Source organism: Cupressus sempervirens, chromosome 11 (assembly GCF_028749045.1).
Source record: "Cupressus sempervirens isolate cs-2001-9-10 chromosome 11, ASM2874904v1, whole genome shotgun sequence".
Taxonomy (NCBI): Eukaryota; Viridiplantae; Streptophyta; class Pinopsida; order Cupressales; family Cupressaceae; genus Cupressus; species Cupressus sempervirens.
Genome location: NC_143128.1, coordinates 796745635 through 796768421, shown reverse-complemented (window position 1 = coordinate 796768421; position 22787 = coordinate 796745635). Strand labels below are relative to the sequence as shown.

The window sequence follows — 22787 nt, the reverse complement described above, 5'->3', positions numbered from 1 at the left end:
ACTAAGTTAGAACCCTCCGGGAGGAAAGGTATTTTTGTAGGGTATAGTGAAACTTCTAAAGCATATAGGATTTTCATACCTGGGCAGAAAAATATTGAACTTAGTAGGGATGTAATTTTTGAAGAAGATCTAGCATTCAAAAAAGCCCTAAGTTTTGAATAACCCTCTCCTTTACCTAGTTCTGAAATAAATACTGAGTCTGAGTCTCAGAGGGAGAACATGGAAGAAATTGAAGATGAAATTCAAAACCTAAATCTTGGAGAAACTCAAAATTCAAATAAAAGACCACTTTGGGCCATTAAAACAGTCGAGGAAGCACAAGACTTTGCTACACCTTCTAGAACAATCAGAGAAAGCAAAAGACCCAAAAGATTTTCTAGTTATACAGCAAACATGAATGATTTATCTAAATCAAAACCAACCAATATTTCAGATGCTATTAAACATACAGCTTGGAAAGAAGCTATAACAGAAGAATACCAATCTACTATGAAGAATGATGTTTGGGAAATTGTTCCTAGACCTAAAGGAAAAACTGTTGTTTCTTCCAAGTGGATATTTAAAATAAAGCATGCTGCTGAGGTGGCATTGAAAAATATAAAGCCAAATTTGTAGCCAGAGGATTCTCTCAGAAAGAAGGGATTGATTACGAAGAAACTTTTGCTCCTATTGCCAGATACACCTTTCTAAGAGCAGTCCTAGCCATTGCTGCATCAAAGAGATGAAAAGTACATCAGATGGATGTAAAAACAACATTTCTAAATGGAAAGATTACAAAAGAAGTATATTTGAAACTCATGATCGTTACGTTTTTGTTTGCAGGCTCAAGAAAGTTCTCTATGGGCTTAAGCAGGCTCCAAGGGCTTGGTATGAAAGAATTGATAAGTATCTCACCGGTTTAGGACTCTCCAAAAATGAAGCCGATCCAAATTTATATTAAAAGAGATAAAGATGATATGGTAATTATGATACTGTATGTTGATGAATTACTAATAACAAGTGATGATCATCTCATAGATCAATGCAAAAAAGATCTAATTAGAGAATTCGAGATGAAAGACTTGGGATGTCATGTCAACTCTTTCGTGCTAGTTCTTTTGGCGCCTAGTTAATCTATCTCTACATCTGGATAGATTAACGACATTTCCAATAAGGATGCCTGCCAGTCACAAGGGAAGATTTGTCTTAAGTTCATCATTTAATGTATCAAAGTACTTTATGTTTTAATAAGGCATTCACTTTATAAAGTGACTTAAGTGACTAGAAGACGAAATTGGTGTTTTATCCCACATCTCTTATTCCAACACTTTTCCCTCACTTCGAGGTTATAAATAAGAGACTCCATCTTGAGAAAGAACACAACGATGTATATGATAAATATTAAAGAATGTTTCAGGAGGTTGCTTTAATGTGACTGGATTTTCCCTAAGGATGAAACCCCTTGAGGAAAAGTGTGAGACTAGACGCAAACCTAGTACCTCACAGTTCATTAACAAATTGTCGTTCAATTTGATATTTGAAGGTCAGCCAAATAGTTGGAATTACTAAAGAACAGGAGGAGGATATGGCGGATGTACATCGTTGATTTCTACAGAACTTTAGTTAGAAGATTGGATGACATTCAGGGAACAGACATTTCCGGATTGAAGATTTTGATGAAGATATATGTAAGTGAATATCCGCATACTCTTAGTTTTATACAGTGAACACATGCTTAATGTTAGAGGAGTTCATGGGATTCTGAGACAACCAACGTAGCACACCTCTATAGTGAACGTCTGGCAAGTAAATCTCACCGTTTCAAAACTAATTCAAGGGCATAGTTAGCGTAGTTTCAGAACTTGTATTAAAGACATTATGAAAGATGACGATCCCTCAGATAATGTATTGATCTAGGTGAGTTCAAGATCATTTGTGACATAAAAATTTCCATGTCTATCAATCACAACTTGGATAAAGGAAGAATTTATTCTTCAAACTTTATCCTGTGTTCTAGTAGATCTTAACTCAAGACCAAGTTGTGATATAGGTTTGCCAATTCCTATGAATCACAACCTGGATAAATGAAGAACTTAATCATTCTTCAGATTTTATCCTGTGTATTGCATTACATGCAATACTAACATCACTAGTATAAAGTGATAAGTCATAGTGTGATATGACTTAGTATCATATGTTACATGATACCATTTTTCTAAGAAGATTTAGATAGATATAGAGTATCAATCTATGCTTATTCATCATAATTGATGATGCCAAATATGTTCTCTCAGTATGATTATCAAGTTAAGAGGGAGTGTTAAATATTAAACATAATAATAATAATGGTCTGAGAAGTGCAAACCGCACCTTAATCTTCACCCATTATATCATAGAAAGCATATATATACACTAGACTTGGCATTAGAATGGGCGGCAATCCTTGGCAGAAATTATATTTTGTATTAACTATAACAAATGGTTATGTTAGTTAAACATTGTATTATTTCCTTCTAGGTGCCGATTTCTACTAGTGGTGTTTCGGCCAACCTAGAGAGGGTCATGTCCCTTTAAGGGACATGCCCTTTGGTCTTGTTAGAAAGGGTAGGTTTTATTGTAGTTTGAGGACCCACAATAAACACAAGTCTGCTCCCTCAAGCAATAATACCTATATGAATCTATTGCAGATATAAAACAAATTCAGATCAGAGTTAAAAGCGATAACTCCTCCTATCTTCAGAGCATTAAGAAGATCATCTTCAGCAATATAAAGGATATTATAGAAGTCTGAGTTTTTTTAAAACAGAATTTGCAGAAACTTTACAAAAACATCCAAGCATTATGCTCTCCAACTGATAAAAACTTTCCCCAACAACAAACACACCATTTGCAACATTTTTACATCGTGGACACAAGATTGAAAGCAATTTTTGGGTTTAATTCAAAGGCAAGTTTGAAGAGAAGGTAGGTTATCTATTGTTTGTTTTTTAAATCCTTTTGAATGCAAAATGTTGCATCTATGTTTGAAAAATCATCAATGTTTTATTTTGTAGAGTCCTAGAAGGCGAACTGGGGTGGACATGCTCCAAAGATTTTCCCTCCCAATTTTATGCCTACCCTGCAGTGCGTCTAATAAATGCAATTGGAGCTTGTTTGAGGCAATCCACACTAAGAAGAGGAACAAATTAGCTTAGAAATTCCTTAATGACCTTGTCTTTATGCAATAGAACCTTCGGTTCTGCACATGAAGTGGAGGACAAATCATATGATCACATAAATTTAGATGAGATGGAACCTTATGGCAATTGGACAGCACGGAATGAGCAGCATCCATTATTTACTGAGGATGAGATTCTCGATTTTGAGAGGTGAGCATTGGAGGAGGTGGATACAATATAAGATATAGGATTAAATGACATTGATGAGGTTGAGGAGGCAGCTTATCATGCCAAGATATAAAAAGGAGACACAACAAACTCCAAGGACTAAACCCTCTAATTCTACCTCTCCTCTAGTTTTCAGGGGATTGGGGAAGTGGAAGATGTAAAATGTCGTATTTCCTTTTATTTTTACAAATACAATTTACTTATTTTCTAACTTTCATGTTGTTTCAGGCTATTACCCAGCATTACACATGAGGATGTCATTTTGTACTCAATTTGCATTTAAATCAATCACATTTGAGAGAAAATGCATTTGTAGTCACTTATGGACTCACTGGAAGCAACTTATCATTAAATTTTGCAAAATGAAAAATGAGTTTCTTGTAAAATTTAAGAATTTTTTTTAAGTTGTTTAAGTTTTATGACAAGTCGAGTTTGTTGGGCCTGGGAAGTTTTCACCAAGTCCAAGTTTTCCAACTATGCTACAAGTAGATTGGCATTAATTTTTACCTCATGTAGCCAGTGGTTTGCACACTATTGCCACCATTGGAGCATGATTTTCAAATAGAGCAGCTGAATGAAGCTAGTATAGGCTCCTGTTGATTGCTTGAGAATTTTGTAGGTCCTATTGAGACCATATTATAACATACTTGGCTGTACATGACTGTTGCATAGTGAGTTGAGGAGTATTTGCATCTTCAACTGGATTTTTCCCCTGTTTATAGGTTCCCTATGTCAAATATCATGTTTCAGAGAGTCACTTGTTTCTTACTGCTGCTTTCCATGCTTGTTTGGTGATGTACGAATGCAAATACATGAGTGTCCCATGGTTTTAGTACTGCTGAACAAATAATTGCTTGTTCAGGGGTAGTTTTGAGTGGTCATATAGAGAGCATCAATAAGCGCCTGGGTGTTTGGGTACCCAGTCAATTTACAGATCATTGATGGGGTAATTTTAGTTCTTCTTTTCCTTTCTAGAATTCTACACAAGGAAAGGTGCTGAGACAAGGGTTTACCATTTCTTTCTAATTAGAAAGAATATAAAATGCAAAAACAATTGTATTTGAGATAAAGATAATTGAAACAAAGCAACCCTTCAAAGAAAGTTATTACTCTTTGCTAGCAATTAAATCCCCACAAATAGAACAAGCAATCAAAGATTAGTTCCAATTATACCTGCCGAAACAGTACCCACGTATAGCATGTATCATGCATAGTTTGTGTGATTCCCAAAATACGCCATGTCAATTTGAGCAGCTCAAGAATATCTTTGACTTCCTGTTAAGAATTACATATTGATCCCATTATGAGATGAAAACATATGTTTATCACAATGGTATGAAGAAATTTACTAAACAATCAGAAATTAGAAATTAAATTTCATTTTAGCGCAGAATAAAAACAACAGTACCTCAAGCAGTCTGCCCTCTTCTAGGGTGTCAAAAACACTACACAATAATTTCTCATAGAGCTGAATGTTTAGATGATAGCCATCTGCCCAGTGACAGACTTCCCCAGATATATCAACTTTTGCCGGTCTTCCAGCAACTTGAAGAGTGGTTCTTCGCAACACTCGTAGAGCTTCTGCCCTCTGAGCTGAGCCTACTGAAGAAGGAAGACCCTAGACAACAATGTACAAAAGCAAGGAAATTATGGCTTCAATAAAAGTTTTAAAAGCTGAAATCTCGGAAACATGCACAAAGTACCATAATATTTAAAACTGCAAAACATTTAAAATACTCTTTTAATCCCCGTTCTCTTGTGATAATTAAAAATTGAACTCCTCTGAAATACTTCAAGAAGAGTTACCTCTTATAATCATGTACCTCAGCTTCTTCAATCTTCAATAAGAGAGCTCTGAATTCAGCTGCTATTGACTCAGTTGCCTTGAGCCCGAATGCTGGATGATTTATGAGCCCTTCTTCTAGAATTTTTAGCTAGACCAAAAAATAAACAAAAAAAGATTACTTCTTGTAGCTGATATTTTTAGGGAAAAGACTCCAATTTACTGCTAATAGTGTATACCTGTCGCTTTTGCCATCGTAAATAGAATCTTCTGTCAGAAAACTCAGCAGCTGAAATATTGCATAAAAGTTCCAAGGGAATCAAAAGAGCATCCATTCTTTTGGACACTGTACCTGCTGCAGCAGAAAGCAAACCCTCTCTTGTTTGCATATCTATTAATTCTGAGATCTGCAGATACACAATATTTCGAAAAGAACACCTTTATGAGCAGAAAATCAATCTAGTTATATAAACTGTAATCCTCCACTGCAAGTGAAGATGTAAAAGAAAATTTAAAGAGAAAACTCCAACTAAAGTTACAATAAAACCTGACAAATAGATAAAATCCATAAAAAATCAACAAATACATGAATAACTCAATTAACTTATCTTGTTTAACAATTTGCAAAGAAACATCATGCCTAATATGACATCAATGCATACAATAAACTTTCAGTTTGTATATAAGGAACATAGCATGGCCACTAGTCACAGTCACCACAACTATTTTTGTTGCTAGTAACTATAGGATGAATAGGATAAATCTCCTATGAGATATATTTTCATAGCCACATATTGAAACAAACATCCATGAGACTAAGGAACATAGAATATTTGCTAGTCACAATCACCACAACTGTCTATGTTGCTAGCGTCCATAGGATGAAATCATGAATAGGATAAATCTCCTACAAAATATATTTTCATAGCCATATTGAAACAAACATCCATGAGACTGATTCAAAGATAAGACTGCGGACACGTGATTGGAAATCATACTTTCTGATTAAAACCACGCGAATTTACTTCTTACAACACCTGGAACGGAACTCAAAGCACTCATTTTAATATTATGTTTGCAAATGACTGATGTGAGTGAATATGACTCCAAAAAAATATCAAACACCATAAAACTACTAAGCTAAAAAGAACTATGGATCTTGAAATGTCAATAAAAACTATTTACACCAAACAACACAGTTACCAGGATTAAAAAAACGATTTTTTCAAGAGCCCCAAATAGATTCAATAAAATTTCTATAGGAATTGAAATATCCAGACTAAAACTGAAAAACCTAACCGATTGGAAAAAATTGGGATCCAGCCAGATTTGATACCAAAGACAAAGTTGTTAACTATAAGCCCTACTAAACAGTATAAGACGAGTATAAATACAAAAATTATGAGACAGAAAGTCCCCTCGTGGAAACAACGAACTTGTAAAGTTCAAATCTAGAAACTAATGATAATAATATTTGAAGCTTAGATTAAACTGTAACGGCCAAATGTGCCTCGACTCTTGATCCAATATTGTTGTCCACTAGCCAATAAAAAACATTTCAATCTCTTGTCCTGCAGAAGCTATGCCATGAGGCTTCACAGATACTGGATAAAAATTTGATCTGGCAAAAACCAGACCAAGTACAATCCATGCCCAGCATGGCTACCACGTTGCGGTATTAGTCAGGAGGGAATCGCAGTGTCGTTCTGAGAAGAGGTGGTACCCAAGGCAGTGGATGAACACTGCTGCATTCTAAATATCTGTTAATCTCAGAGCTGTAAAAAATCAGAAACATTGTAATGCCCCTCCTCTTATGCACTTAATAAAACCCAAGTTTTATAAAAGTGCCCTTATTAAAGGAATTGAAAGATTAAGTATATGAGATGAGACATTTCATTTGAGAATAAAGTGATGGCTTTCCTGGAAAATATTGTTGTGAATCACCTATTGTTTCTTCATGTAGAAACTTTTCATAGGGATGTCATTAAGAAGATTTCTAGGGTTTCTTGTATGACATTTCCTTCATCACTTGATTAATTGCAAGAACCTATTTGAGACTGATATAGCTTTTCATCTTTTTCCATGATTGGATCTCCTAGTCAGTTACATTAGGTTGATGTGGTTAGACTTACTAAACAAAGGCTTGATGTGTCACTATATTAGAGAATGACCTAGGTTGAGGGCTTGGGGATACTTCCTGCCTTTTCAGAGATTATTGATGGTTAGTAGGGTAGAATAACTTGGCATCTTCCTTCGAGAAAAGCATTAGGGATTATAGATATAGATTGCATTAGACTAAGAAGCGATTGCACGATAAGATTATTGTATTAAATTACTACGCTATTGTTTATGTTTCAGACTATATGGGAAGCATGGGTTGTAATTCTTTAATCTGATGGTTGATTGTCAAAATTATGTGACATCATTATGCGTACATCCTAACCAATTAACTTTAAGTGTTTCTATGAATTAGGCACCTAATTCTCCATGCTTTACCTCCTGAAGATGACTGAATATTTCTAGTGATTTTATGATGGTTAATTGATCTGAAGGGATGTTATGTGGTGAGAGGCTCCGCCACGAGCCCATCATAACATTTGATACATTTTCACGTTAGACTCATTTTGTTGATACATCATGTTGATGATTTGTGGATTGGACTATAGCAACAAGGATTGATGTCATAGAATGTGACTTTTTCTACATGATGATTGGCTATTTCACTTAACATTATTAAACATGCCTCCTGAATAGCTGACATATTTGATGTTATCATTAATTACTCCATCTTTTGATGCTTACCTCGTAATGATACTATTAATAATTTCATTATGTTCAACCTACTGGAAGGATATAATTTTGTGATGGATATATTCTATATGAAATGATTTTGTAGATGGTGAATTAAGCTGATGTAAGATAGTTATGGTTTAAATGTTAATCATTCATGTTGTATATAGTATATTGGAAAAACATAGAATTAGATTAAATCGGTTGAAAGGTGATTTGAATTATGTGATGTTATGATTCTTGCACATTGTTATGTAGATACATATATGTGATTTCTTGGGGTGCTGATATTTGAATTCAGATGTGCACAAAAGTCCACGGAAATTAATTGGAGAACTAGAACCAAATATTGTGAAACAACCAGCCAAGGTTGCATCTATTGAAGAGACAAAACCTCATTTGTAAATGTGTTTTATTCGTAAGCGTAAATTGCTTGCATGTATTTAAATGTTATTGTTAATTGCAAATGTGTAATTTCTAGGTGGGCATGCCATGTGCATTGTGATGTGTTAATATGGTGTCACTTGACAAATGTGAAGTATTTATATGTGGTTGTGACATGTCCACGTAGGAACACGTGAAGCCTAGCTTGACTATAGTACCCTACAAGATTCCCCATGTGACCCACTTGGTTAGAGAGCCTTAGGATGGGTCAAATCTCTTGGAATTCGTATGTAAACTTTAGGTGAGTTTTTGGGGGGTTTGTATAAGCACCTAGGGTTAATTAGGCCTCTTTTAGCAAGCCCACTTGGTATACCTATGGGTAAGGGTCAATTTTAACCATAGGACAACCCTTAGTTGACTTGGGAGGCCTTCCAAAAGTCGGTTTTCCAAGATGGACGAAAATCAACTTTTGGAAGCATGACTTGGTTAGGCAACCTTTTGTTTTTGTGCAAAAGGACCTCCTCCTTTTCTATAGCCACCTTTATTAGTTAGAATTTGAAAGGGTAAAGGAAGAGTGATCAATGAGAGCTCATACTTTCACCAAGAGGATCATGGGAAATGTGTAGAGCCCTTTTAGTGGGTTTCTCCATGGTTGGCAAACCATTGCCAACTCTCCAACTTTGGAGAGAAGTTTAGGAGTTAGAGAATTTTGGAGGATGGGGAAAGGAGCTCTTTATCAACTACCTTGCCATAGCTTGGACCAAGGTTGGTCTTCTTCTCATCTTGTGTATTTCATGTTCTTGTTACAAAAAGGTATTGTAAGTGTCGTTGCTTGCATACAATGGGTTTTTTGAATGGAATATGTTTTCTTATTGTTTTCCTTGTATATTGTTATGGGTGTTCAAGGCATCACTCACCCTTGGGAGGGAAGTAGTGGCCTTGTGGGTGAAGGGGTTAGTTGGACCAACCCTTGAGTGTAGAGTTTCTTCCCTTGGAGGGAAGAGGGAAAAACGTGGAGTATGGGCTCCATGTGCCAAATCTTATATTTACACTTGGGAGTGATTTAGGGAGAAGTTGTGAGAAGAAAGATATGTGCATCTTGAAGCCTTGTGAAGGCATGATACTTGGTTATTGGTATGGCTTCTCCTCATGGGTTTGGCACACCTTCACCCTCTTTAATGGGCTCTTGGGTGGCCTATTGTGAAAGCCTAGGAAAAGGGTGTTTTGAGACTTGTGTATATTCTTGTTTTGTAACTTCTTGTGTTGTGTGGGCTATGTGTGTACCCTAGTTTGGTATCTAGGTCTCCCAAGCTCAGGGGTGGCAGATTCAGATTTAATATTATGTCATTATGCAGTTTCATTAAGGAGAGGATGTAATGACAATTCCATTTCATAATTATAGAAAGCATAGTCGTATATTTTAGTGGTATTTATCAATTATAAAAGTTTGATATCTCCATTGTTGAATGAGCTAATAATTAAAGTGTATCTACACATTATTGAACTAGAAATCTGATTCTTTCACTGTTAAGAGAATAATATCAGTTAGTAAGTGTTCATAAATCAGTACACAAAACAAAAATCAGGGCATGAAAAAAATAAAACCTCCTTATTCTAATTATTCCAGGAGACCTTTACAAATCTAATCTTTGGCTTTGATGTAAAACTTTCTACTCGAGAATTCCTCCACATATTCAAAAAGAGGTGATTATTTTTTATGAATTGGATTGCAATGAACACTCAGTTTTTGGCAGCAAACTGGAAATTGAAAGACGGAGTTATTATTGGAAACTCCTGCAGGTTATTGGCATCATTCATCTTTCACTTCTTGAATTTGAAGAATACAGACGCGCGCGCGCACGCACACCACAAGGGAAAGAGGACACTTCTTTCCCTGGATACCAATCAGAGAGGTGTAGTTGTATAAGGGATGTATCTTGAGACAGCTTCAGAACAGATCTTTCATCTATAGTCAATGTCAAAAGACAAGTGGTTCAAAGGAAAATCACTAAGATATATGGCCCTAGTCCTCATCTCAGAACCGCTTCAAATTACCATCCCATTGATATTTTTATTAGGATGGAAAAATAGATGAAAATTCCATCATAGACAATTAAGGCCTATGTCGGCTACCGCTAATCTTCCATTATCTCACACCACCTTAATTGATACCAAGGGGTGGCATAACCTCTACTCCCTCTACAATTATGAAACCACTGCAATCCATGAAGGTGTCGTTTTGGTTGTGATCTTCTCAATGAGAACCCATCCCTCACCTTGGTCATGCTCATTCCATCTTTGAAAGTCCACTATCCACATAATTGCCCAAAAATATTTCACTTGTTTCTTTGAACACTTTCATCTTTTCGTTTATGATTATCTTTTGATAGTGTGGGCGATGTGCTAGAAAAGCCAAGAATCAGTTGGTGGTGTGATGGTAGACAATGGCTCTCATGACAATCTTCCTACATTCTATCAAGGAAAGGCTTTAATTACATGCTAGTTCCTTGACTCTCTCCCTGGAAAGGTTTTTGTTGCTTGAGGTTTGGTAGATCAAATTAACATTCCCCTGCTTCAACATGGCTCAGTGTTGCATCCCAAAATTTTGACCTAATTTTAAACTTGCTCATAAACATTGGAGTTAACGGATTATTCTTTCATGATCATGTGAAATAGGTAGTTATTTATATACGTTGTATTAACTGTTAATGAAGATGGTCATTAACCATCCACTAATATTTGATGTTAGCGGTTGCTTAATTTTGAAATTAAGATTAATAATTTAAAGTCTTTTAAAATGTTTATATGATTGTTATTATGGTGCAAGTGTTTTCATGGGTGATTGCAAGAGAAGACGAAGGGGGGAAGCATTGCTAAACGGGATCATCGGAATGGGATGCTCGCTTAGTTCAGTCATCAGGATTGGCAGGTATGACCTTAAACTTCTTTGGTAAGGAGCCAACGACTTGAACACAAGATACATTTGTAGGACCCGCATGAGCTATTAAGAAAATAATCTAAGAAAACATAAAATAATTTAATTAAAATATAAAACATACCTCAAGAGATTTAATTGATCTTTCATCATATTATTATAATATATATATACACGTACATATAAATATAAAAATGAAATATGTTTCCAACTCTTCTTCCAACCTTTTATTTTTTCCTTTCTTTTCAACCAATTTAACACTTGGCAATTTGAATTGACAAATAATCTTTTATGTTACGGAAGCCAAGAAGTCACGGCTTGTCCTTTAAAATGGAAGCCGTGAGAGGAGTCAGGCATGATATAATTCATACAGAGGAGTCAGGCATGATATAATTCATACACCCAACTACCTTCTACTACGTTCCAATCTTCTCTCCGCCTTTCATACACCCGACTACCTTCTGCTATGTTCCAATCTCCTCTCCACCCTTCATTCACTTGGTTTCCAGTTATTTCAAGAGTCGGATTCACTAATTTTTCAACCAGTATTTCCATTCTTAAGCAGCATTCACTATTATTTCAATCTATAGTTTCTATTCACAAGCAGCGCCTTAGAACCTAGCTATGTGTGAATCAATCATCACAAAAGACTGAGTATCTCAGCATTCTTTGGATACATTCTTAGCAACTGAAGGAGAGTCGGTTACCAAGTCGTTTTTGCAAATACATCAGGACAGACCCAAACTATATTAGGTCATGTGAAAAGCCATTTCAGTTCATGTTATCTCCTTAATATTTGTGTTACAAGCAATATCCATAGTTGTAGCTGTAATTTACCATCACTTTAAACTTTAGAAAGTTGCTTAGCAATAAGCTTGTTGATGTGTTATAGCACAGAATCATAAACCATTTGCCAATGAATTCTAAGGTCGGTTGATAAATATTTATGCAAGTCTCTTGCTTTAAAGAAAGTATGTAAAATGTTGGAAGAATGCAATATTCATGAATCATTAAGAGCCGGATGCTCTGAAATTCTGAACACCTAGGACTCACCAACTGTTAAGCCACGGAAAAGGTGAAGAGGTGAGATGAAACCCTACAAGGATTAGAGAGTAAAATCAGAATATGACACATTAAAAACAAAATAAATAAATCTTACTTAATAGCACATGCTCATCCCTGTAATGAAACCTGTTGTCAAGTCAAGCGGTGTTGATCGAATCGTTGAGCCCATAAAAAATCCTTGGCCAAGGTAGTTTTATAGGCATGTTTACCATCTAATGATCATTTATTGTCAATAGCGCCAGTTATGCAAACATGTCCGTTTCATAACTGAGCGGACATTCTAAACACCAGGATGCTCAAGTGGCTGGACTAAGAACATCCCAAGCCCAATCCCAAGGCAGGGAGGGTCTTTCTAATTTAATAGATTGTGTGGGGATAAGTATGGTCCAAGGTTGGGAGGTTAAGCCTATGTCAATGCTTCTCCTCTCACCAAGCCAAGGCTTGCACAACCAACTAAAGATCCTCCAAATGATACTTGTATGTTTCTTTCCTTCTTTTCTTTATAAGCATTTGCTTTACTTGTATGTAGAAAAGATAGTTTAGTTATTATTAGATGATCATTAATCTAGTACTACCAGTTGAACATAAATACAGTTATTTTCAAATGATTGTTAATTTAGTTAATGTAGTTGATCATAAATACAATTATTTTCAGTTGATCGTTAAATTAGTTATATCAATTGATCATAAATACAGTTATGTTTAGTTAAACATTGATCTAGTTATTTCAGATGATCCTAGATACAGTTATCTTCAGTTAATCGTTAAACTGGTTATTTCCATATGAACATTGATATGGTTATGGTTAATTTAGTTAGTTGTAAAAACAGATAATGTCATATGAAAAGGATTTCAGTTGTCTATTTATGAATGTTGGAAATTCTTTGTTTAAACCGTCTTTGTTTTCAATATGAAAAACCATTTGTTACACTCAAAAAAACTCAAGTAAAGGCTCTCAATCTAGAAAACTGTCAGAGTAATTTTGTGGTCACAAAAGTTGATTTTTCTGGGATAGGTATAATGTCACGCATAGTTTGCAACTTTGCAAACTCTGTGAGTACTCTCCAAGTTGCTGAGCATTCTATATTTTTTGTGGGGCAAGTTTACACAAGTTTAACTCACATTTTTATAGACACAAAAAACACATGGGTAAAAATGTTGATGCAGGTGAAATGCATTTTCTATAAAACCATGCATTTTTTCGACTGAGATATCAACTTTGTATTTAATATATTTTTCAATTGAATTTTACTAAAAAAACTGATTCCTTAATAGTTCATAATTTTAAGTACATTCTAAGTTTTAGCCAAGTTGAAAATTTTGGGATTGCCGAGTACTCTCCGAGTCCAAGTCTGCAAACTATGGTGTCACGTATCAGGCTACCAGACAGATCTTCTTATTAAAGAACTCTGTGCCACTGTTTGCTGCAAGTCAATGTTTATACATCCCATATTTGGGATGGTAATATGCGACATGTTTTTCAAAACAACAAAAAAATACTCATTTAGATCAGCCAGGGTATTGTGCCAATGTATGTTGTAATCCCAACCAGTTGAAAGACAAATTATTTGAAAAATACTTAAATTATTGCCAATTAAAACATTTTTAACCATCAAGCTTAATTTAAGCATTTTCTACCATCAATTTTAACTACAACCTAGCTATGCATCTTTACTTTTGGAAAGGAGATTAAAATCACTGCTTATCAATCATCCTGAAAGACAACAAAGTGAAGAAAAAAAATATAATATCCTGACAATCATCACAAACAAAATGATAATATTATGTCACCACTTGCCTCCATTTGTACACGTATGGTGTTGAGCAATCCAAAAAGCTCTGATGTTTGTTGAGGCTGAGGTTTGTTGTGTTTCCCATTCTTGCTACCTGTCAGCTTCCTCATAAACTTGGATTTCTTGTCCTTTTTATTTTCTTTGTTTGCCACTACCAGTCCACTTTTTGCATTCACAACCATAAATGCTTCAGTTTAAGATGGACTCCGCAAGAAATAGTTGACAGATAACAAATCTGTGCAATCTTTTTAAGACACTCATCCTAACATGAGACAAAATAAAGTGCAAATTGTACATAAAAGCAAACGTCAAACCCTTACAAAGCATCCCCTATGGAAGCTAATAGGACCTCATAAGCTGTTTCTCGAAGATCGTCATTGGATAAACCTGAGCAATTCATTAAAAAAGGCAAACAATATCAGAACAGATTGAAGAACATTTATCATCCCACATACTATCTTATTTTCTTTCCACTGTCAAGAAGGTTCATATAGTTTAGTCGCATCTAATGCCAAACAAGTTAACACCTCCAAATCATAACATCAATTCTCTAACTTCGCACATTCTGCTACTGAATAAAGCACAATAGAAAATGGTGATTCTTCTACTAAGTACCTGACTTGAAAGGTGGCAGCTCCAAAAGAAGATCATTAGCATCATTCAACTGGCATTTTGGAATGTATTCATTCAGTGATTCATCATCTTCTTCTTCACCCTCCAAATCGTCAATCTCCTCCTCAATAGATGATTGCTGTGAAGGTGTAGAGTAAAAAGGATCTGGTTTTATATGGTTTTTTGTCAAGCGGGTTGACGAACTGACAAGAACTGGAGGTGGTGACCGCCTAGGTGGTGGTCCAGATGAGTCTGGATTAGAAACCAAAAGATATGTTCTTCCGAGCTCAGAATCAATCTGCACATGCCAAAAACAAAAGGTACTAAGTATTGTTTTGCCTTTGTTGAAAATTCTACTGGTTTAGATCCGTTTTTCAGCCAGCAACATCGATCAGAAATCTGATAAGGATGAAAAGGCCAAAATCCATTTAGTAAGATGTACACACCTACAAGAAGTAAAGTGTATCTAAAATCTACCATACGGTATCAGGATATTTAAGATGAGAAGGTGAAAGATAGTGAATCAAATCATGAACATCCTAAGAGAAGAGAATTAATTGATTTGGATGAAACAAGGTCAAGAGAGTGTAGTGCATAAACACGGACATTGTAAAGTAAGCCTCACAAGAACACATTTTACTCCAAATCAATGCCAGGAATCATAGCCAGCTGCATAAACCTAGAAAAGTTACTTACAGTTGCACATAAGATTACAAATTAATTCCAGAGTTAACAACATTATATCAGAGAATATGTTTAAGCATGCAGTCCAACAAGCAATTCCAAACACATAAAGACACCCATTCAAGCAGAATGACTCAAGTTAGTTCAACACAGAGCAATGAACTTGAAATCAGCTAGCGGGGAAAGCATTTTATATCATATGTTTAGGGATCTAAGAATGGAGTTATTATCACTCCCTAAATAAATAATACTAGGACACGAGAATGAAATTCAACAAACATGCATTCCAACTAGCAATTCTAAACATATAAAGATGCCCATTTAAACAGAATGACTCCAGTTAGTTTCAAATCTTTCAACACAGTGCAATTAACTTGAAATAAGCTTGCAGGGTAAGCATTTTAGATCATATATATCGGGATCTAAGAATGGAGTTCTTATACATCATTAAATAAAATAATACTGAGACATGAGTATGAAATTCAACAAACCCTCACCATAAGAGGATTATTCAGCTCATCATAATATTTCTTGACCGCTTCTGAAAGGTCCAATGTCCCACCTATGTTTGCAAATTGCAATGAAAATTGTTACCAGCTATTTTATTTTTGTTTACTCCCAAGTTAAAGAATTTATAGCAGAACAAATAAAGATTTACAGATAGACCAAAATATCACCTTTCTTTGCACACTCAACAACATAATCTACACTCAATTTGTCAAAGTCTACATCATCCAGTGAAACAGTACCAGGCTGGGTCACAATCTCCTCAATAATACCTGCCGAAAGAATGAATCTAAGGAGTTCCCGCCGATCACGACGGTATCGTTGTAACAACTCAACTTCCAATTGCCTACAATATGCACCTCATGTTTTTCAACAACAGAATTACATATACTGTAAACCTTCATTCTTTCTATTTACAAATAACAAAGAACCAATCAAAACATACCTTTTCATGATTCACTGGGCCTGATTTCTGAAGGAAATTAATGAGACACAGAATTCACCCCAACAATGGCTATCACTCCATGTATTTACACAAAATAGCTCGCTGAATCCAAATTGAAAGAAAAATGAAATTAAGAAATAAACACAATTGACCTTAACAAATTAAACATATTCAGAAAACTAAAAAAAATGCTTGCAATTTAGAGAAGGAAATATTCACTTTAACTTACCAAACTACATAAATGGTGGTCATAGAAACTATAGAAGAATTTATTTAAATTAATAATAAAGAATATTTGTTACCAGAAACAACAACAAAAGTAATTAACAGATGCCAAAAAAGGATTCTTCGTGAAAAGTGACAGACAGTTTTTTAGCAGAACATATAAGAAAATCAACTGAGATAGCTACAATTTATGAATTGCAGGTAGAAAGGTCCGATCAGTACTCGAACATGTAAATTACATTATGCAATCAGCAATGCACCATATTGCATAGAAATAAATATAATAAATCATTGGATGTTTAATAAAATGCATCGCAACAAGCTTTCCAAAGTTTGACAGTGTTGACTAGTGTTAAGAAATTAACCTGGTAATCCACAGGTCTTGGGGTACAGATCGTACCTTACTCTCATAACTATATATTCCATTGCAAATGGCATTTTATAATTATTTATACTAGTTCTAAAGGTGCCGGCGATCTGGGTATAATAGTCTTAAGTTTTGTGCCTTAACTAACTTTAGTTAAGATCAGACTAACAACTGTCAGTTAGACGCCGACTTAGGGTAAAATAATTATTAGTTAAATGCTGAGGGTTATGTCCCTTAATGGACATACCCTCTGAAATGGATATATTAGTGGGCTGTGAAGACAGTATGGGGACATACAGTTTGATCTCCAACTCTGCTTAGGCTCACGAGTTTTATCTGCAACTTTCAGTACTCCAGTTCGTGCTTGTACCAGGATCTAAAATAATTCCATCAGCATATTAAACTTGAATATCAGTGTTATTGCTGAAGGTTATCTTGTGCCTATCTAGTCTTTACATTTAAAGTCTGATCTATCCGCAGAATCTGCAGAACATTACATGGTATCAGAGCCCTGTTATCAGATCTAGGGCTCTGCAGATTGTCAATTATCAGACTTGTTCATATCCAGTAGTTTTCCTTCATTTCCAATGGCATATACAATCAGGCCTGAGGATAGATTTGATGGAAAGGGAACATTTTGAAGCATGGAAATTCAGAATCTTGATGATTCTCGAAGAAAATAATGTTAGACAGTTTGTTGATGGAGCATCCAAACAGCCACCTGTTGAACCTCACAAATCCATATGGTCCAATGGAAACAGGAAAGCCATTCAAATCATTTTGGATGGAGTTAAGAATGACATCGTACCTATGCTTACAAAACACCTAACTACCTACGATATGATGAATGCATTACGAAATGCATTTGAAGTAAATAATGCAACAAGGGTCCTTGCACTAAAGAGACAACTAAATCACATCCAAATAAAGAAAGGAGAATCAATAAACTCCTATTTTCGAAGAGTTGCTGGTATTAGAGATGAATTGGCAAGCATAGGAACCATCATAAATGACACCGAATTAACGCTCATGGCCTTAGATGGACTGCCAAAATCATAGGAAACATTTGCACAAGGAATAAGTGCTAGAGATCAGCTTCCAAATTTTAACAGACTTAAGAATGATTGTCTTTAGGAAGAATCAAGAAAACTAAAGAAAGGAGGAAAACCTAAATCGGAAGATGAAGAACTTCACGTTCTTAATGCCAACTCTTATAAAGGCAACAAAAAGCATTTCAAGAAAAATAAAGGAAATCACAAGAATGGAAAGTCCAAGAAAGACCTATCAAAAATAAAATGTGAAAAATGTGAAAAATTTGGACTCTTCAGATCTAATTGTCCAGAAAACTCCAAACAACAAGCAAATTGCACAAATATTAGAGAAGAAGAAACTTATGATCCGGAGAATCATGTTTTGTATTCCTCCTTATCAAATGAAATCTCAAATAAGGCATGGGTAATAGATAGTGGATGCTCTAGGCATATAGCGGGATACAAAGAAACTCTAGATTTCTTGTCCGAGAAAGTCAACGGTGAAGTTACTATTGGTAATAACTCAGCACATTCAGTTAAAGGGATTGGTAGTTGCACCTTGAAACTAAAAATAGGAAATACTCTCCTTCTGAAAGATGTACTATATGTACCAAGGATAAAAAGGAACCTTATATCAATTACAGCGTTAGAAGATGATGGACACAATGTTGCATTCATGGATGGCAAAGTACTAACTTGGGCTAAGAATTCTTCCATCAAGAAAGCCAAAGTAATTGGTCAAAGAAAGGGATATTTGTATGAACTAAATATACAACCCATTCAAGCCCTTGTTCACAAAGTAGAAGATTCAAACAAAATATGGCACAGAAGATTAGGGCACCTAAACTTTAAAACCCTATCTACCATGGAGAAGATGGTTACCGGATTACCAAAATTAAAACACGATCACCCTAGTATTTGCAAAGGGTGTGCCCTAGGTAAAAGTACTAAAAGACCTTTTTATGATAGTACTAGAAAAACAAATAATGTACTAGAATTAATTCATTCAGATTTATGTGGACCCATGTTCATTCCCTCCCTTAGAGGATTCTGGTATTATGTCTTGTTCATAGATGACTTCTCTAGGAAAACATGAATTTATTTTTTTAAATGCAAAGAATCAGAAGAAATCTTACAAAAATTTAAGGAATTCAAAGCATTAACTGAAAATTTTTCAGGACATAAAATTAAAACCCTTAGAACAGATAATGGAGGAGAATATACTTCAAATTTTTTTTAAAATTTTTGCAAAGAATCAGGAATCAAGAGGGAGTATACTATTCCTTATAACCCTGAACAAAATGGGGTAGCGGAAAGGAAAAACAGGAATTCAAAGCATTAACTAAAAAATTTTCAAGACATAAATTTAAAACCCTTAGAACAGATAATGGATGAAAATATACCTCAAATTTGTTTAAAATTTTTTGTAAAGAATCAGGAATCAAGAGGGAGTATACTGTTCCTTATAACCCTGAACAAAATGGGGTAGCAGAAAGGAAAAACAGGACAATTATAGAACTTGCTAGGGCTATGATTTTTGACCAAAATCTAGAATACTATCTATGGGCAGAAGCCTCTTGTACTGCTGTATACATCCAAAACAGAAGCCCTCACTCCTATCTTAAAGATAAGACTCCTAAAGAAGTATTTACTAAAATAAAACCTAATATAAGTCATCTCAGAATCTTTGGATGTCCTATATACATACATGTGCCAAATGAAAAGAGAACCAAATTGGAACCATCTGGACGGAAAGGTATCCTTGTAGGGTATAGTGAAACTTCTAAAGCATATAGAATCTTCATACCTGGACAGAAAAGTATTGAACTGAGCAGGGATGTAGTCTTTGAGGAAGATCTTGCATTTAGAAAGGCAATAAATTCTCATGAACCCTCTCCTTTATCAAATTCTGAAAGCATAAATGAGTCTGAATCCCAGAAGGAGAACTTAGAAGAGGTCAAAGATGAAGTAAACCTTGAAGAAAGTTCAAAGAAAAGGCCACTTTGGGCCATAAAAACAATTGAAGCAGCTCAAGATTTTGTTGCACCTTCAGGATCAGTCAGAGAAAGTAAAAGACCTAAAAGATTCTCTAGTTATACAGCATATATGATTGATTTATCCAAAACAGAGCCAACCAATCCTTCTGATGCTATTAAACATCCCGCCTGGAAAGAGGCTATGACAGAAGAATATCAATCAATTATGAAAAATGATGTTTGGGAAATAGTTCCAAGGCCAAAAGGAAAATCCATTGTTTCTTCAAAATGGTTATTCAAAATAAAGCATGCCGTTGATGGAAGTATTGAGAAATATAAAGCCAGATTTGTAGCCAGAGGTTTTTCTCAGAAAGAAGGAATTGATTATGAAGAAACCTTTGCTCCAGTCGCCATGATATACTACCGTTAGAGCTGTCTTAGCAATTGCCGTCTCTAAGGGATGGAAGGTACATCAGATGGATGTAAAGACAGCATTTCTCAATGGGAAGATTTTTGAAGAAGTCTATATAGAGCAGCCAGAAGGATTTGAAACACATGATCCAAATGCTTTTTTTTGCCGACTCAAGAAAGCTCTTTATGGGCTTAAACAGGCTCCCAGGGCCTAGTATGAAAGGATTGATAAATATCTCACTAGCTTAGGATTCTCTAAGAATGAAGTCGATCCAAACTTATATTATAAAAGAGATAAAGATGGTATGGTAATATTGATATTGTATGTTGATGATTTATTAATCACAGGTGATGATCATCTTATAGATCAGTGCAAGAAAAATCTTATCAGAGAATTCGAGATGAAAGACTTGGATCTTCTCCATTACTTCCTAGGATTGGAAGTGCAACAGAATGCTGATAGTATCATACTGAATCAAAGGAAGTACACTTCAGATATCTTGATGAAATTCGGAATGTGGAACTGCAAGACCATGTCTTCTCCAATGGAGACCAATTTGCATAAACTTAAAGAAGCAGCTGCAAAATCACCTCCAATAGATTCTACTCTCTACAGGCAGATAATTGGGTCTCTGATGTACCTAATAAATACAAGACTTGATATTTGCTATGCGGTCCATGCTTTAAGTCAGTTTATGTGTGAACCTAAGGAGATTAACCTAGTTGTTGTTAAACACATTATGAAATACCTACAAGGTACTCTTAATTATGGACTCAAATATGAGAGAGTTGCTTTAGATTTGCATGGATTCACCGATTCAAATTGGGGTGGAAGTGTTAAAGACAGAACAAGTACTTCAGGATGTTGTTTCAGTTTAGGATCAGCTATGATTTCATGGATATGTAGAAAGCAGACTTTAGTAGCTCAGAGCTCCATAGAAGCCGAATACATTGTTGCAGCAATGGCCTCTCGAGAAGCAGTATGGTTGAGGAAGTTGCTGGTGGGATTATTTGGGCAAGCCATGAATCCTACGATCATTCATTGTGATAATCAGAGTTCCATCAAGCTCTCAGTGAATCCAGTTTTTCATGATAGATCCAAGCATATTGAAATTTCTTACCATTATGTAAGAGATATCGTAGACAAGAATTCTGTGAAATTGGAATACATTTGTACTGTAGATCAGACAGCAGCTATACTCACCAAACCTCTATCTAGAGTAAAGATAGAACATTTCAGAAAGAGACTTGGTATGGTTGAGTTGTAATTCATTTTTGTACTATTTGATTATTAATAAAATGATTAAATGATAAATTTTATTTTGTCAGGCTATTGACTATTATGAGCTCCACCATATGTAATCATTATTTAAGAGGTGAGGATCTCTGAAATAATGAATACTTGTGCAATAGGCATTATGAGAGGTGACGATCTCTTAGATAATGTCCTAACAGTAGATTTTAGTACAAGATCCAAGTGAATTTTAGATCATCTTGTGACATTGATTTGTTCATGGGTCACAAATAGGATAAAGAAAGAATTCTAGAAATTCTTCAGGTTTATCCTGTATTCTGGTAGATCTTAAATTCAAGATCTAGTTGTGATTTAGAAGTACCAGCTTCTATGAGTCACATGTATTTTATCACTAGTAGCAATGATTTGTCATATCACGGGTTTAGTAATATGACTTTGTATTATATGTTTTATAGTACTGTGTATTGGGAAGAGATAGACAAATATAGAGTATTAATTCTTGCTTAACATCTGTATTGATGTTGCTAGATATAATCTCTTTGGAGGATTATCAGGTTAAGAGGGAATGTTAAGAAATTAACCTGGTAATCCACAGGTCTTTGGGTACAGATCGTACCTTACTCTCATAACTATATATTCCATTGCAAATGGCATTTTATAATTATTTATACTAGTTCTAAAGGTGCCAGTGATCTGGGTATAATAGTCTTTAGTTTTGTGCATTAACTAACTTTAGTTCAGATCAGACTAACACCTGTTAGTTAGACACCGACTTAGGGTAAAATATATATGAGTTAAATGCTGAGGGTTATGTCCCTTAATGGACATACCCTCTGAAATGGATATATTAGTGGGCTGTGAAGGCAGTATGGGGACACACAGCAAACATACAGTTTGATCTCCAACTCTGCTTAGGCTCACGAGTTTTATCTGCAACTTTCAGTACTCCAGTTCGTACTTGTACCAGGATCTAAAGTAATTCCATCAGCATATTAAACCTGAATATCAGTGTTATTGCTGAAGGTTATTCTTGTGCCTATCTAGTCTTTACATTTGAAGTCTGATCTATCCTCAGAATCTGCAGAACATTACAACTAGGTGAAACTTTTTCAAACATTGAAAGGTTCTAATAATCCCAACAGACAATTTTATTAATACA

The 22787-nt window shown here is 35.1% G+C and overlaps 1 protein-coding gene across 1 annotated transcript in view; it reads right to left on the bottom strand.

Moving 5' to 3' along the window:
- LOC149531985 (protein unc-13 homolog) overlaps positions 1-22787 on the bottom strand; it is a 117691-nt gene that overhangs the window by 80659 nt on the left and 14245 nt on the right. Inside the window, exons 2-11 of the mRNA XM_089811386.1 lie at positions 16364-16465; positions 16089-16264; positions 15909-15973; positions 14731-15025; positions 14436-14502; positions 14121-14277; positions 5388-5555; positions 5189-5299; positions 4774-4983; positions 4539-4640 (exon numbers count right to left, since the gene is read on the bottom strand). Of these exons, the coding sequence (XP_089667512.1) occupies positions 4539-4640; positions 4774-4983; positions 5189-5299; positions 5388-5555; positions 14121-14277; positions 14436-14502; positions 14731-15025; positions 15909-15973; positions 16089-16264; positions 16364-16371 (1359 nt within the window). The 5' untranslated portion in view covers positions 16372-16465. The remainder of the gene's footprint in view (positions 1-4538; positions 4641-4773; positions 4984-5188; positions 5300-5387; positions 5556-14120; positions 14278-14435; positions 14503-14730; positions 15026-15908; positions 15974-16088; positions 16265-16363; positions 16466-22787) is intronic.